The 13,518-nt window shown below is 41.9% G+C and overlaps 1 protein-coding gene across 1 annotated transcript in view; it reads right to left on the reverse strand.

The window, feature by feature from the left end:
• LOC115194504 (calpain-1 catalytic subunit) overlaps window positions 1-11,627 on the reverse strand; it is a 28,376-nt gene extending 16,749 nt beyond the window's left edge. The window contains exons 1-2 of the mRNA XM_029754239.1: window positions 11,449-11,627; window positions 3,051-3,790 (exon numbers count right to left, since the gene is read on the reverse strand). Coding sequence (XP_029610099.1) covers window positions 3,051-3,302 — 252 coding nt within the window. The 5' untranslated portion in view covers window positions 3,303-3,790; window positions 11,449-11,627. The remainder of the gene's footprint in view (window positions 1-3,050; window positions 3,791-11,448) is intronic.
• Between the last annotated feature and the right edge of the window lie 1,891 nt (window positions 11,628-13,518).

The raw sequence follows: 13,518 nt of genomic DNA on the forward strand, positions 1-13,518 counted from the left end.
GAAAGATAGAAAGAAAGAGAGAGAGAGAGAGAGAGAGGGAGAAAGAGGGAGAGAGAAAGTGAGAGAGAGAGAGAGAGAGGGAGAGAGAGAGAGAGAGAGAGAGAGAAAGAGATGGGAAGATATATGAGAGAGAAAGAGAGAAAGAAAGAGGGAGAGAGAGAGAGAGAGAGATGGAGAGAGATAAAACAACTGCTTCTAATCTATTTTAAACCTTTCAGATTCTTTCTTTTTCAGTCTCTCAACTTTCACTCACTCACACTGGCTGACTGTTATTTACACTGAGCTCTCTTCCTGTTCTACCCCACAACTCTCAGTCAAAACAAACTCTGAGCTCTGTCTGCTTCTGAGAGAGAGAGAGAGAGAGAGAGAGAGAGAGAGAGAGGAAGAGGGGTTAGATCACATACAACAATCAGTCCAAGGTAGGGATTATAACCTCAGCTGAACACTGACATTTCACCTTTCCTTTCCCCACACTGCACATCAACACAAATAACTGCTGTGCTCTTTGCACACTGACCACCATGTAATCTCTGTTGTCAATCACCCAAGTGATTCCTAGACTACGTCATTAAAAAATGTTTTGGGGAAAAGACATTTCCACTACGTTACTGGATACTGTATCTCCTGTCTCTGTCTCTTAACCATCACTCATCCACAGTTAACTCAACACAGAGCAGTGTGAGCGCTAGTTAGCTACGCTATACAAAGCTTTTTACGCATTTTAGGCTGTGGAGCAGAGCAGTGTGGTGTGTGTTCTCTCCAGGGATGTCAATATCACAGTTCTGAGGGAAGAGGCGTTGGAGGAGATGCATTCTGGAAGGGACTACGGAGAGATGGAGCGTGAAGAGCATTAGGAAAGAACGGCCCACCAGCTAGGACACACACACACATACGGCATGAAACACACACACACAGCATTAAACAGAAACACTCAGACACACACACACAGGGCGGCACTGGAACATGCACACACACACACACACACACACACACACACACACACACACACACACACACACACACACACACATACGGCATGAAACACACACACACAGCATTAAACAGAAACACTCAGACACACACACACAGGGCAGCACTGGAACATGCACACACACACACACACACACACACACACACACACACACACACACACACACACACACACACACACACACACACACACACACACACACACACACACACACACACACACACACACACACACACAGTTGCCTTTAAAAGATAAATAATGATGTCCTAGTCCAACTGTATGAGGGTAGTGTTATATTGTGTTGTGTTGTCATATTCATATGGGCCCTTTAAGGATCGGGACTAAACTCAGTAAGGCTTAGTAAGGCTAGTCTAGGTTCAGTCAGGGTTTTCCTTCGAATAGTCCATACAACTAGGGCGCAAAGTTCTCCTGGTCAGGTGATGTGGACTGCTCTAAGATAAGTTCAGTTAGAATACGATCTAGGTTCAGTTAGAATATGTTCTAGGTTCAGTTAGAATATGGTCTAGGTTCAGTAAGAATATGGTCTAGGTTCAGTAAGAATATGGTCTAGGTTCAGTAAGAATATGGTCACGTCCTGACCATAGTAAGATGTTATTTTCTATGGTAGAGTAGGTCAGGGCGTGACAGGGGGTGTTTTGTGTTTTTCTATATTTTCTATATCTATGTTTAGTTCTAGTTTTCTATTTCTATGTTGTTGTTTTTTGGGATGATCTCCAATTAGAGGGAGCTGGTCCTCGTTGTCTCTAATTGGAGATCATACTTAAGGTGGTTTTTTTTCCACCTGCGTTTGTGGGTAGTTCTTTTCTGTTTAGTTAGTCTGTGTACCCGACAGAACTGTGAGCTGATCGTTTTCGCTTTTGTTATTTTCTTTAGTGTTCTGAGTTAGAAAATAAATTTCATCATGAGCACTCAAGACGCAGTGCTTTGGTCCCCTCTCTACAACAGCCGTTATAAATATGTTCTAGGTTCAGTTAAAATATGGTCTAGGTTCAGTTAGAATATGGTCTATGTTCAGTTAGAATATGGTCTAGGTTCAGTTAGAATATGGTCTAGGTTCAGTAAGAATATGGTCTAGGTTCAGTAAGAATATGGTCTAGGTTCATTAAAAATATGGTCTAGGTTCATTAAAAATATGGTCTAGGTTTAGTAAGAATATGGTCTAGGTTCAATTAGAATATGATCTAGGTTCAGTTAGAATATGGTCTAGGTTCAGTTAGAATATGGTCTAGGTTCAGTAAGAATATGGTCTAGGTTCAGTAAGAATATGGTCTAGGTTCATTAAAAATATGGTCTAGGTTAAGTTAGAATATGGTCTAGGTTCAGTTAGAATATGGTCTAGGTTAATTAAAAATATGGTCTAGGTTCAGTAAGGACAGGTAGGGCCAGGAGTTTCCTACATCTAGCTGGTAACTAAAGCCCAGGGAGAGGAAAGGTCTAGCACTATAGTGTCTGCGGGTTTCACTCCTCCCTTGGAACTGATTGATCAATTAAGGTCACTGATTATTTAGGAACTCCCCTCAATTGGTTGCTTATGTCATAATTGGACACAAATTAAAAGGCAATAACAAAAACCAGCAGACACGCGACCCTCTGTAGAATGGATTGACACCACTGAATGGATTGACACCCCTGAATAGATTTACACCCCTGTATGGTATGACACCCCTGTATGGTATGACACCCCTGTATGGATTGACACCCCTGCATGGTATGACACCCCTGTATGGATTTACACCCCTGTATGGATTGACACCCCTGTATGGTATGACACCCATGAATGGTATGACACCCCTGAATGGATTTACACCCCTGTATGGATTGACACCCCTGTATGGTATGACACCCATGAATGGTATGACACCCCTGTATGGTATGACACCCATGAATGGTATGACACCCATGAATGGTATGACACCCCTGTATGGATTGACACCCCTGTATAGTATGACACCCATGTATGGATTGACACCCCTGGACTAATAGGGTCAGTAGGGAAGGAGAAGGATCAGCCTAAACTCCATCCTCTGTATCATCTCACCGGGGGTCTCTTCCAGCGTACTCCCTGGGTCTTGGAGGAGCGGGGTCCCAGCTCATTGAACCCCAGAGAGGAGGCGACGCAGGGGAACAGGCTGTCCTCAAACAGGCTGCTGCTCTGGAGACACTGGGCCCTCAGCCACTCAAAGTCCTGGCCCTGGAACTTGACGGCGTTGTGGTTCTGACCCAGACCCTCGTCCCGGTCCCACTGGCTCCGCAGCTTGGCGGCCATCCCCGACGCGTACACCTGCTCCATTCTTACCTACAGCAGACGGCTGTGGCAGGGGTCTGAGGTCACAGCTGATCCAGGGAGCCTGTCAGGGAGGAGGTTTATGGCTGATGTCCAATCAGGAATCAGACAGGGAACAGACAATTAAGAGGTGTGAGTTAAAGATAAGGCTGGGATAATAGACTGTGACTTAATGTTGGCTTAATGGAACACAGTGACAGTCCTAGTCATGTAAAGGTGACAGAGTGGGGACTGGAGGATGACTGGAGGATGACTGGAGGATGACTGGAGGATGACTGGAGGATGACTGGAGGATGACTGGAGGGTGACTGGAGGGTGACTGGAAGATGGGCTCAGGAGTAAGATGTCTTCTTCACAGCACCAGGCAGATCTCAGAGCCACGGCAACAATATGAAGCAATTCACTGAATATCTGCTTGACTGGCTGTAAATTTTTGCAGACAGAGCTCAGAAGCCAATAGGGTGAGACTCTACCTTGTTGTCCCACCAACACCCCTGGAAAACAGAGAGCGAGAAAAAGATTAATTAAATTCAAAAACATGAATATCTGCTTATGTTAAACGGCTGTACGAATGTATACGTCATTCAATTACAGGCTTGTTCAGCTCTGTGCGGCACAACAACAACAAAAGGATACACAGGTAAGACAGAGAGTTAGCAAATAGCACGTTGCCTCTCCTACTGCTGATTCGTTTGCAGACAGCCGTGCATGCTAGCTAGCATAGGATTACACACAATTATGGTCCCATCAATCAAACTCTGTAGTTCAGTTCTCTATCGAATAACACTGTAACACACTGTGAACAGTGTTGAGTCATAAGTGATTGTCTCGAGGAGATGGTGTAACTTGGTGTATTGGATGCTATTGTGTGTGTGTGTGTGTGTGTGTGTGTGTGTGTGTGTGTGTGTGTGTGTGTGTGTGTGTGTGTGTGTGTGTGTGTGTGTGTGTGAGACAGAGTGTAAACAGTGGGTTACTGAGAGGGTGTGGTGCCGTTTAACCTAGAGGAGAACATGCAAAAAAACTCTCTCAGGCTCTCTGGTGACTACTGCACAGTCAGAGGGACTGCTGCCTGTTTCAGTTTGCTGTCATTAGTTCCACAGCCTCTCTTTTATTCTTTCTAACCTGTTTCCTCACATCACTCTATTTATTCTCTCTCCCCCTTTCTCACTCTTGTTCTCCCACAAACAAACACAAATAGAGAGAGAGAGAGAGAGAGAGAGAGGGAGAGGGAGAGGGAGAGAGAAAACAACTACTTCTAATCTATTTTAAAAGTTTAAAAGTCACTTTCAAATGTTTAGTCTGTTTAACATCTCTCTCTCTTCCTTTTTCGGTCTCTCAAATTTCACTTACTCACACTGGCTGACTGTTATCTACAATGAGTTCTCTTCCTGTTCTACCCCTCAGCTGTCAGTCAAAACAAACCCTGAGCTTGTCTGCTTCTCATTGGTTCAGAGAGTGGCAGGAGAACCCAGTCACAGCTTTCACCTACTACACTGAGCCACACCCATCACCTATGGCCTGTTCTGCCGTTGACTGACTCAAACATTCTCCTACTGGTCAGTTGGTCATTCTTCTGGTCAGAGTTGTGCATATAGTCAGTAGGAGTCTTCTCAACAAGAAGGGTTTCAACTTATTTGAATATTCAGAGTTCCTCACATGTAGAATATTTCTCTGTTTGCGCCTCACTGCAAATAGTTTCATTGATATGAAATGACAGATTAGTAGTCTGCAAGTCCAGACTCATCATAACTACATCAACCCTACTGCTGTTCCAGTGAAATACTTGATGTTTCTCACTGTACTGTAGCATATTACTACTGTGTCCGTATTGCTACTGAAGTAGCCTAAAACTGAGATTTAAAAAATCGATGAAACAACAACGTGGCACTACAGACGTCTGTATTACATAGAAGATAACAAAGAGAGAGAGAATGACAAAGGGAGAGAGAGAGAGAGAGAGAGAGAGAGAGTGAAAGCCCTTTATGGTTGTGAGGTCTAGGTTCTGCTTACCAACCAAGAATACACAAAATGGGACAAACACCATATTGAGACTCTGTCATGGTTCCACCTGTTACCAGAGGGCGACAGAGACCGACCTAGAGACATTAACGACACTCAGGTGTGTCCTATTTACTCGTTATGATTTCCTTGTTAAATAGGTGTGTTGTCCTTTGCTGAAGCTAGAATTGTTAACTGTGTGCGGTCGTTTCCTGAGTAAGTTTTTGAGACTTAGGGTTTGTTGTTTTTTCAAGTGTAATGTAATCTTGTGGCTACCGGTTCTCAGTAAAGTATTATGTTTATCCTTAACCACTGATTCCTCATCTGATCTCTTCTCTGCACCTGCGTCCAAACTTACCACGTCATCCGTGTCCCATGTAAAACACCAAATAATGCAAGCAGAGCAGAATCCAGAAAAGAAACATTACATTCTACAACCACCTAAAAGGAAGCGACTCCCAAACCTTCCATAACAAAGCCATCACCTACAGAGAGATGAACCTGGAGAAGAGTCCCCTAAGCAAGCTGGTCCTGTGACTCTGTTCACAAACACAAACAGACCCCACAGAGCCCCAGGACAGCAACACACTTAGACCCAACCAGATCATGAGAAAACAAAAAGATAATTACTTGACACAAAAAATGTGATACAATTTTTTGCAAACTACAATGCTATTTGGCCCTAAACAGAGAGTACACAGTGGCAGAATACCTGACCACTGTGACTGACACAAATTTAAGGAAAGCTTTGACTATGTAGACTCAGTGAACATAGCCTTGCTATTGAGAAAGGCTGCCTTAAGCAGTCCTGGCTCTCAAGAGAAGACAGGCTACGTGCACACTGCCCACAAAATGAGGTGGAAACTGAGCTGCACTTCCTAACCTCCTGCCAAATGTATGACCATATTAGAGACACCTATTTCCCTCAGATTACACAGATCCACAAAGAATTTGAAAACAAACTCCATTTTGATAAACTCCCATATCTATTGGGTGAAATACTACAGTATGCCATCACAGCAGCAAGATTTGTGACCTGTTGCCACAAGAAAAGGGCAACCAGTGAAGAACAAACACCATTGTAAATACTAGAGGTCGACCGATTATGATTTTTTTCAACGCCGATACCGATACCGATTATTGCGGGGCCAAAAAAAATAAACCCCGCTGCCGATTAATCGCCCGATTTTTATATATATATATATATATATATATATATCTGTAATAATGACAATTACAACAATACTGAATGAACACTTATTTTAACTTAATATAATACAAGAAAGTAAAAGTGCAATATGTGCCATGTAAAAAAGCTAATGTTTAAGTTTCTTGCTCAGAACATATGAAAGCTGGTGGTTCCTTTTAACATGAGTCTTCAATATTCCCAGATAAGAAGTTTTAGGTTGTAGTTATTATAGGACTATTTCTCTCGATACCATTTGTATTTCATATACCTTTGACTATTGGATGTTCTAATAGGTACTTTAGTATTGCCAGCCTAATCTCGGGAGTTGATAGGCTTGAAGTCATAAACAGCGCAATGCTTGAAGCACAGCGAAGAGCTGCTGGCAAATGCAAGAAAGTGCTGTTTGAATGAATGCTTATGAGCCTGCTGCTGCCTACCACCGCTCAGTCAGAATGCTCTATCAAATCATAGACTTAATTATAATATAATAACACACAGAAATACGAGCCTTATGTCATTAATATGGTCAAATCCGGAAACTATAATTTCGAAAACCAAACGTTTATTATTTCAGTGAAATACGGAACCGTTCCGTATTTTATCTAACGGGTGGCATCCCTAAGTCTAAATATTGCTGTTACATTGCACAACCATCAATGTTATGTCATAATTATGTACAATTCTGGCAAATTAATTACGGTCTTTGTTAGGAAGAAATGGTCTTCACACAGTTCGGAACAAGCCAGGCGGCCCAAACTGCTGCATATACCCCGACTCTGCTTGCACAGAACGCAAGAGAAGTGACACAATTTTCCTAGTTAAAATAAATTAATGTTAGCAGGCAATATTAACTAAATATGCAGGTTTAAAAATATATACTTGTGTATTGATTTTAAGAAAGGCATTGATGTTTATGGTTAGGTACACATTGGTGCAACGACAGTGCTTTTTCCGCGAATGCCCTTGTTAAATCACCGGTTTGGCAAAGTAGGCTGTGATTCAATGATAAATTAACAGGCACCGCATCGATTATATGCAATGCAGGACAAGCTAGATAAACTAGCAATATCATCAACCATGTGTAGTTAACTAGTGATTATGTTAAGATTGATTGTTTTTTATAAGATAAGTTTAATGCTAGCTAGCACCTTACCTTGGCTCCTTGCTGCACTCGCATAACAGGTGGTCAGCCTGCCACGCAGTCTCCTCGTGGAGTGCAATGTAATCGGCCAAAATTGGTGTCCGAAAATGCCGATAACCGATTGTTATGAAAACTTGAAATCGGACCTAATTAATCGGCCATTCCGATTAATCGGTCGACCTCTAGTAAATACAACCTATATTTATGTTTATTGATTTTCCCTTTTGTACTTTAACTATTTGCACATCATTACAACATTGTATATAGACATAATATGAGATTTTTTTTTTTTTTTTCTACTGCATCATTCACTGATTGTATGTTGTTTTATTCCATGTGTAACTCTGTGTTGTTGTATGTTGTCGAACTGCTTTGCTTTATCTTGGCCAGGTCGCAATTGTAAATGAGAACTTGTTCTCAACTTGCCTACCTGGTTAAATAAAGGTGAAATAAAATAAATAAAATAAAAATTTGAAATTACTTTATTATTATGGAACTTTTGTGAGTGTAACGTTTATTCTTCATTTATTTTATTTCACTTTTGTTTATTATGTATTTAACTTGCTGTTAAATAGTGTTAATTAATGTTAATATATGTTTCCCATGCCAATAAAGCCCCTTAAATTGAAAAATGAATTGAGAGAGAGGACATAGGTTAATACGTTTAAGCTATAATAACACCATTGTTTGTGTTAAAGCATTAGAACCAGTGCAAGAGTAATTCTGCATGCCTTTCCAAATAGCAGGGAGCTCACATTTCACCATCCACTGTGTTCCCCTACTCACTCACTGTAACTAAACATCTCAAGTGTCTTTTCTCCTGGGTAAACGAAATGGTCACACTGACACGACACGTTCCAGAAGTGTGTGTGGGCCAGTGATAACAATGTTGTAATGGGTGTGTAGTTCTAGATTATAAACAGATATAAAAAGGTAAAACTCAATTCTGACTGTCAGGAAGGTTGTCAGAAAAACAGACGGCCTGGCCAGCTGTCAAGTTCATCAAGTTGACAAAGATGAGAGGCTGTGTTCTTTAACACTGCTTGTCCAGCTTAGCTGCGTTTCAACCAATAATTGTCTTTTGACATTGGGCTGGGAGACATACTTGTAAGTAGGCTATGTCTTCCAGCACAATGTCAAAGGACAATTCTTGGTTGAATCGCAGTTAAGCTGAACAAGCAGTGTTAAAGAATATTGCCTCTCATCTGGCTGCCCATGCCTTTCGTACAATTGACAATTTTCACATGTGGATTTAGTTGTGGCTTTTACAACAAGAGGCAAGTCCGACCATAGTCAGTTTGTGGAATATCTGAGGAAAGTAAAGAAGCTAGATAGGCAAGTTTTTGTTGTTGTTAATAGTTCATTTGAAATATGCAGAATAAACTGAATAGAATTGGCCAGTCTAAAACATGTATAAAAGTAGGCGAACAGCCATGAAATCCTGACACCGTTACAATGTTTCAACACTGCTGGTCTACGACACACGTTGTTTCAAAACTAGGCTACATCCGCTCATGTTCTCAAACTCATTGCGAGCCAGCTGCAGCAACGTGAAACAGATGTGTCCAATATTGCAATGACTGTCGTCCTTTCGTCCTAGTAAACTGATAATAGCCATCATTTGTACAGTGGTGAGATGTTACTCCTGTTTTTATAAACACTAATGACATACCTTTCCTATACCTTGTGGTGGTTATTTTCAGGTTCAATATGTTGTTTTTTCCCTTACGTGTTTAGTTCTGTTCCACCTACAGCTCACTTCACAGCTTGTACTGTATTTGGTTTAGAAACACCCTGCCACTGTCCTGCAGGCAACAATGCTTCTTTCAAAATGACAGGCCTGTGCAGCACAGACAAAATAAAATAAAAAAGATACACAAGTATTACAAAGAGTTCGCAAATAGCACGTTGCCTCCCTTCTCTCCTATTCATTTTAGCCAGCAGAGGATTACTCACAATAATAGTCCCGTGATTCAAACTGACTGTAGTTCAGTTCTCTATTGAATAACACACTATGAACAGCGTTGAGTAATAAGTGCTTGTCTCGGGGAGATGGTTTGGATGTCATTTATGAGTGTCTTATAGTGTAAACAGTGGGGTGTTGAGAGGGTGTGGTGCCATTTAACCTCGAGGAGAATGGGAGGACACATGCATTTGAGTCATTTAGCAGAAGCTATTATCCAGAGTGATTTACAGGAGCAATTAGGGTTAAGTGACTTGCTCAAGGGCACATCTGCAGATGTTTCACCTAGTCGGCTCGGCGATTCAAAGCAGCAAACTTTCGGGTAATGGCCCAACACTCTTAATAACCGCTAGGCTACCTGCTACCCTGCCGCACCTAAGAATATGTAAAACAGAGAGAGAGGGAGAGATAAAACCACTGTTTCAAATCTATTTTAAACCTTTCAGATGTTTAGTCTGTTTAACCTCTTTCGCTCTTCCCTTCTTTCTTTTTCAGTCTCTCAACTTTCACTCACTCACACTGGCTGACTGTTATTTACACTGAGCTCTCTTCCTGTTCTACCCCACAACTGTCAGTCAAAACAAACCCTGAGCTTTGTCTGCTTCTCATTGGTTCAGAGAGTGGCAGGAGAACCCAGTCACAGCATTCACCTACTACACTGAGCCACACCCATCACCTATGGCCTATTCTGTTGTTGACCCACTCAAACATTCTCCTACTGGTCAGTTGGAGTTGAGGTGAAACTGAAAGGAAAGCCAATGAAAGAGTTGTACTACCATAGGATAGGAGAGAGAATACAGTGAACACATCTCTTGTAGTGGGAAAACACCATATTTTGGGGGACAGTTACAGCACCTACCCAATCCCTACTTAACCTGTACAGGTTCCAGTATGTCAGTTTTCCACATGTCTTAGGTTCGACAGAGAGACACAGAGTTCGACAGAGAGATGCAGAGTGGATGAGATTACATGGGAGATATACATGTAAAATGGAAACAGCCACCACTCACACATGGACGGTGGGTACAGTTAGAAAAAAAGGTTCCAAAAGGTTTCTTCGGCTGTCCCATAGGAGAACCCTTTTTTGGTTCCAGGTAGAACTCTTTTGGGGTCCATGTAGATCCCTCTGTGTAAAGGGTTCTACATGGAAATCAAAAGGGTTCTACCTGGCAGAAAAAAGGGTTCTGCAAAGGGTTCTCCCTTTGGGGACAGCAGAAGAACTCTTAGGTTTTAGATAGCACCTTTTTCTCTAAGAGTGTACTGTAGTTAGACACTGTGATACCTTATCAGTATCAACTCTCATCGAGTTGACAAAGTGAAAACCTGGACAGTGTTGAATAGCCTCTCATCTGGCCGCAGATGAATTTCACACAATTGACAGTTTCTGCATTTGGATTTAGTTGTGGCTTTTACAACAAGAGACAAGTCCAACCATAGTAGGCTAGTATTTTTGTGGAATATCTGAGAGGACAGTACAAAGGCTAGGGAGGGTTATTTGTTAATAACCAGTTAATGAATTCGAAATATGCCAAGGTTAACTTTTAACACCCTTTGCCTTCAGCACAAACGAATAGAATTGATCAGTCTAAAATATAAAAGTAACACCCATGAAATCACTGGAACAGAAAGGTGGCAAGAAATGCAAACACTGTTAGCCTACATTGTTTCAACACTGCTCCAAGATGTTTCAAAACTAACGTAACATCTGTTCATGTTCGCAAACTGATTGCGAGCCAGAAAACTGAAACAGATGTGTCCAATACGGCTCCGACTGTCGCCCTTCTTCGTACTAAACTAGTAATCGCCATAATTTGTACAGTAGCGAGGAGTTATACTTCTGTTTTTTAAAAGCATATCCTACCTTTTGGTGGTTATTTTGAGATTCGATATGTTGTTTTGTTCTCTCTGTTCTCTCCCTTACATGTTTAATTCCGATCCATCCACAGCTCAGTTCACAGCTGCATATTCGGTTTAGAAACGCCCTACCACTTCTCCCCAGGAAGAATGCTCCAATGACTCATTGAACGAGTACAAGCTAGCGTTGGCGCTCGAGTTCTACACCTGAAACACACTTTATGTTACTGTAAGCCATTGGATTTACACAGTAATATACTTATAGTCCACTATAAATGTGCTTTGCGATAATCATTTTCACTTAATAGCTTGCCCACACTCATACAATTCTAAATTGCTTTATTCACATTTAATTTGTTCACACTTTGTTTTTGCACAGGGATATTGCCATGTTTTTTTAACTTTATGCTACAGCACCTGGTTATTTGTTATAATATCCATTGAACCTTTTACTTCACCTTGGCATGTCAATTTGGCAAAGATCGTACTTTTTTTTGTAGATGTTGCTTCCCAGAGCCATATACAGTATTTAGAGAGTTCAGTTTCAGTTTGAAGTTTTAATGTCACGTGCACAAGTGCAGTGAAATGCCTTTCTTGCAAGTTCTAAACCCAACAATGCAGTAATCAATATCAATGTAGTACTAGAAATAACAAGGTAGAACAAAAACACACAAGAAATAAAAATAAGAAATGAGAGGAAGAGGAGAAAGTAATGAATCATACTATGTACAGGGTCAGTCAGTTCCAGTACCATATTTACAATGTGCAGGGATACTGGAGTGATGGAAGCTAGAGGTATAGTACATTACCAAAAGTATGTGGACACCTGCTCGTCGAACATCTCCTAAAAAAAATGATGAGCATTAAAATGAAGTTGGTCCCCCCTTTGCTGCTATAACAGCCTCCACTCTTCTGGGAAGGCTTTCCACTAGACATTGGAGCATAGCCGCGGGCACTTGTTTCCATTCAGCCACAAGAGCATTAGTGAGGTTGGACACTGATGTTGGGCGATTAGGCCTGGCTCGCAGTCTGCGTTCCAATTCATCTCAAAGGTGTTCGATGGGATTGAATCGGGGCTCTGTGCAGGCCAGTCAAGTTCTTCCACACTGATCTTGACAAACCATTTCTGTATGGACCTCACTTTGTGCACAGGTGCATTGTCATACTGAAACAGGAAAGGGCCTTCCCCAAATTGTTGCCACAAAGTTGGAAGCACAGAATCGTCTAGAATGTCATTGTACACTGTAGTGTTAATATTTCCCTTCACTGGAACTAAGGGGCCTAGCCAAAACCATGCAAAAACATCCCCAGGGCATTATTCCTCCCCCACCAAACTTTACAGTTGTACTATGCATTGGGCAGGAAGCGCTCTCCAGGCATCTGGCAAACCCAGATTCATCCGTTGGACTGCCAGATGGTAAAGTGTGATTCATCACTCCAGAGAACGCGTTTCCACTGCTCCAGAGTCCAATGGTGGTGAGCTTTACACCACTCCAGCCGACGCTTGGCATTGCGAATGGTGATCTTAGGCTTGTGTGCGGCTGCTCGGCCATAGAAACCCATTCCATGGAAACCCGACGAACAGTTCTTGTGCTGACGTTGCTTCCAAAAGCAGTTTGGAACTCAGTAGTGAGTGTTGCAACCGAGGACAGGCGACTTGGTGATCCCGTTCTGTGAGCTTGTGTGGCCTACCACTTCGCGGCTGAGCCATTGTTGCTCCTAGATTTCTCCACTTCACATTAACAGCACTTACAGTTGACAGGAACAGCTCTAGCAGGGCAGAACTTTGACGAACTGACTTGTTGGAAAGGTGGCATCCTATGACGGTGCCACATTGAAAGTCACTGAGCTCTTCAGTAAGGCCATTCTACTGCCAATGTTTGTCTATGGAGATTGCATGGTGTGCTCAATTTTATACATGTGTCACTAACAGCTGTGGCTGAAATAGCCGAATCCACTAATTTGATTGGGTGTCCACATACTTTTGTATATATAGCGTATGTATAGGGGTAAGGTGACTAGGCATCAGGATAAATGATAAACAGAGTACCAGCAGCGTATATGATGAATGTACTGT

This window comes from Salmo trutta, chromosome 5, assembly GCF_901001165.1.
Source record: "Salmo trutta chromosome 5, fSalTru1.1, whole genome shotgun sequence".
Lineage (NCBI taxonomy): Eukaryota > Metazoa > Chordata > Actinopteri > Salmoniformes > Salmonidae > Salmo > Salmo trutta.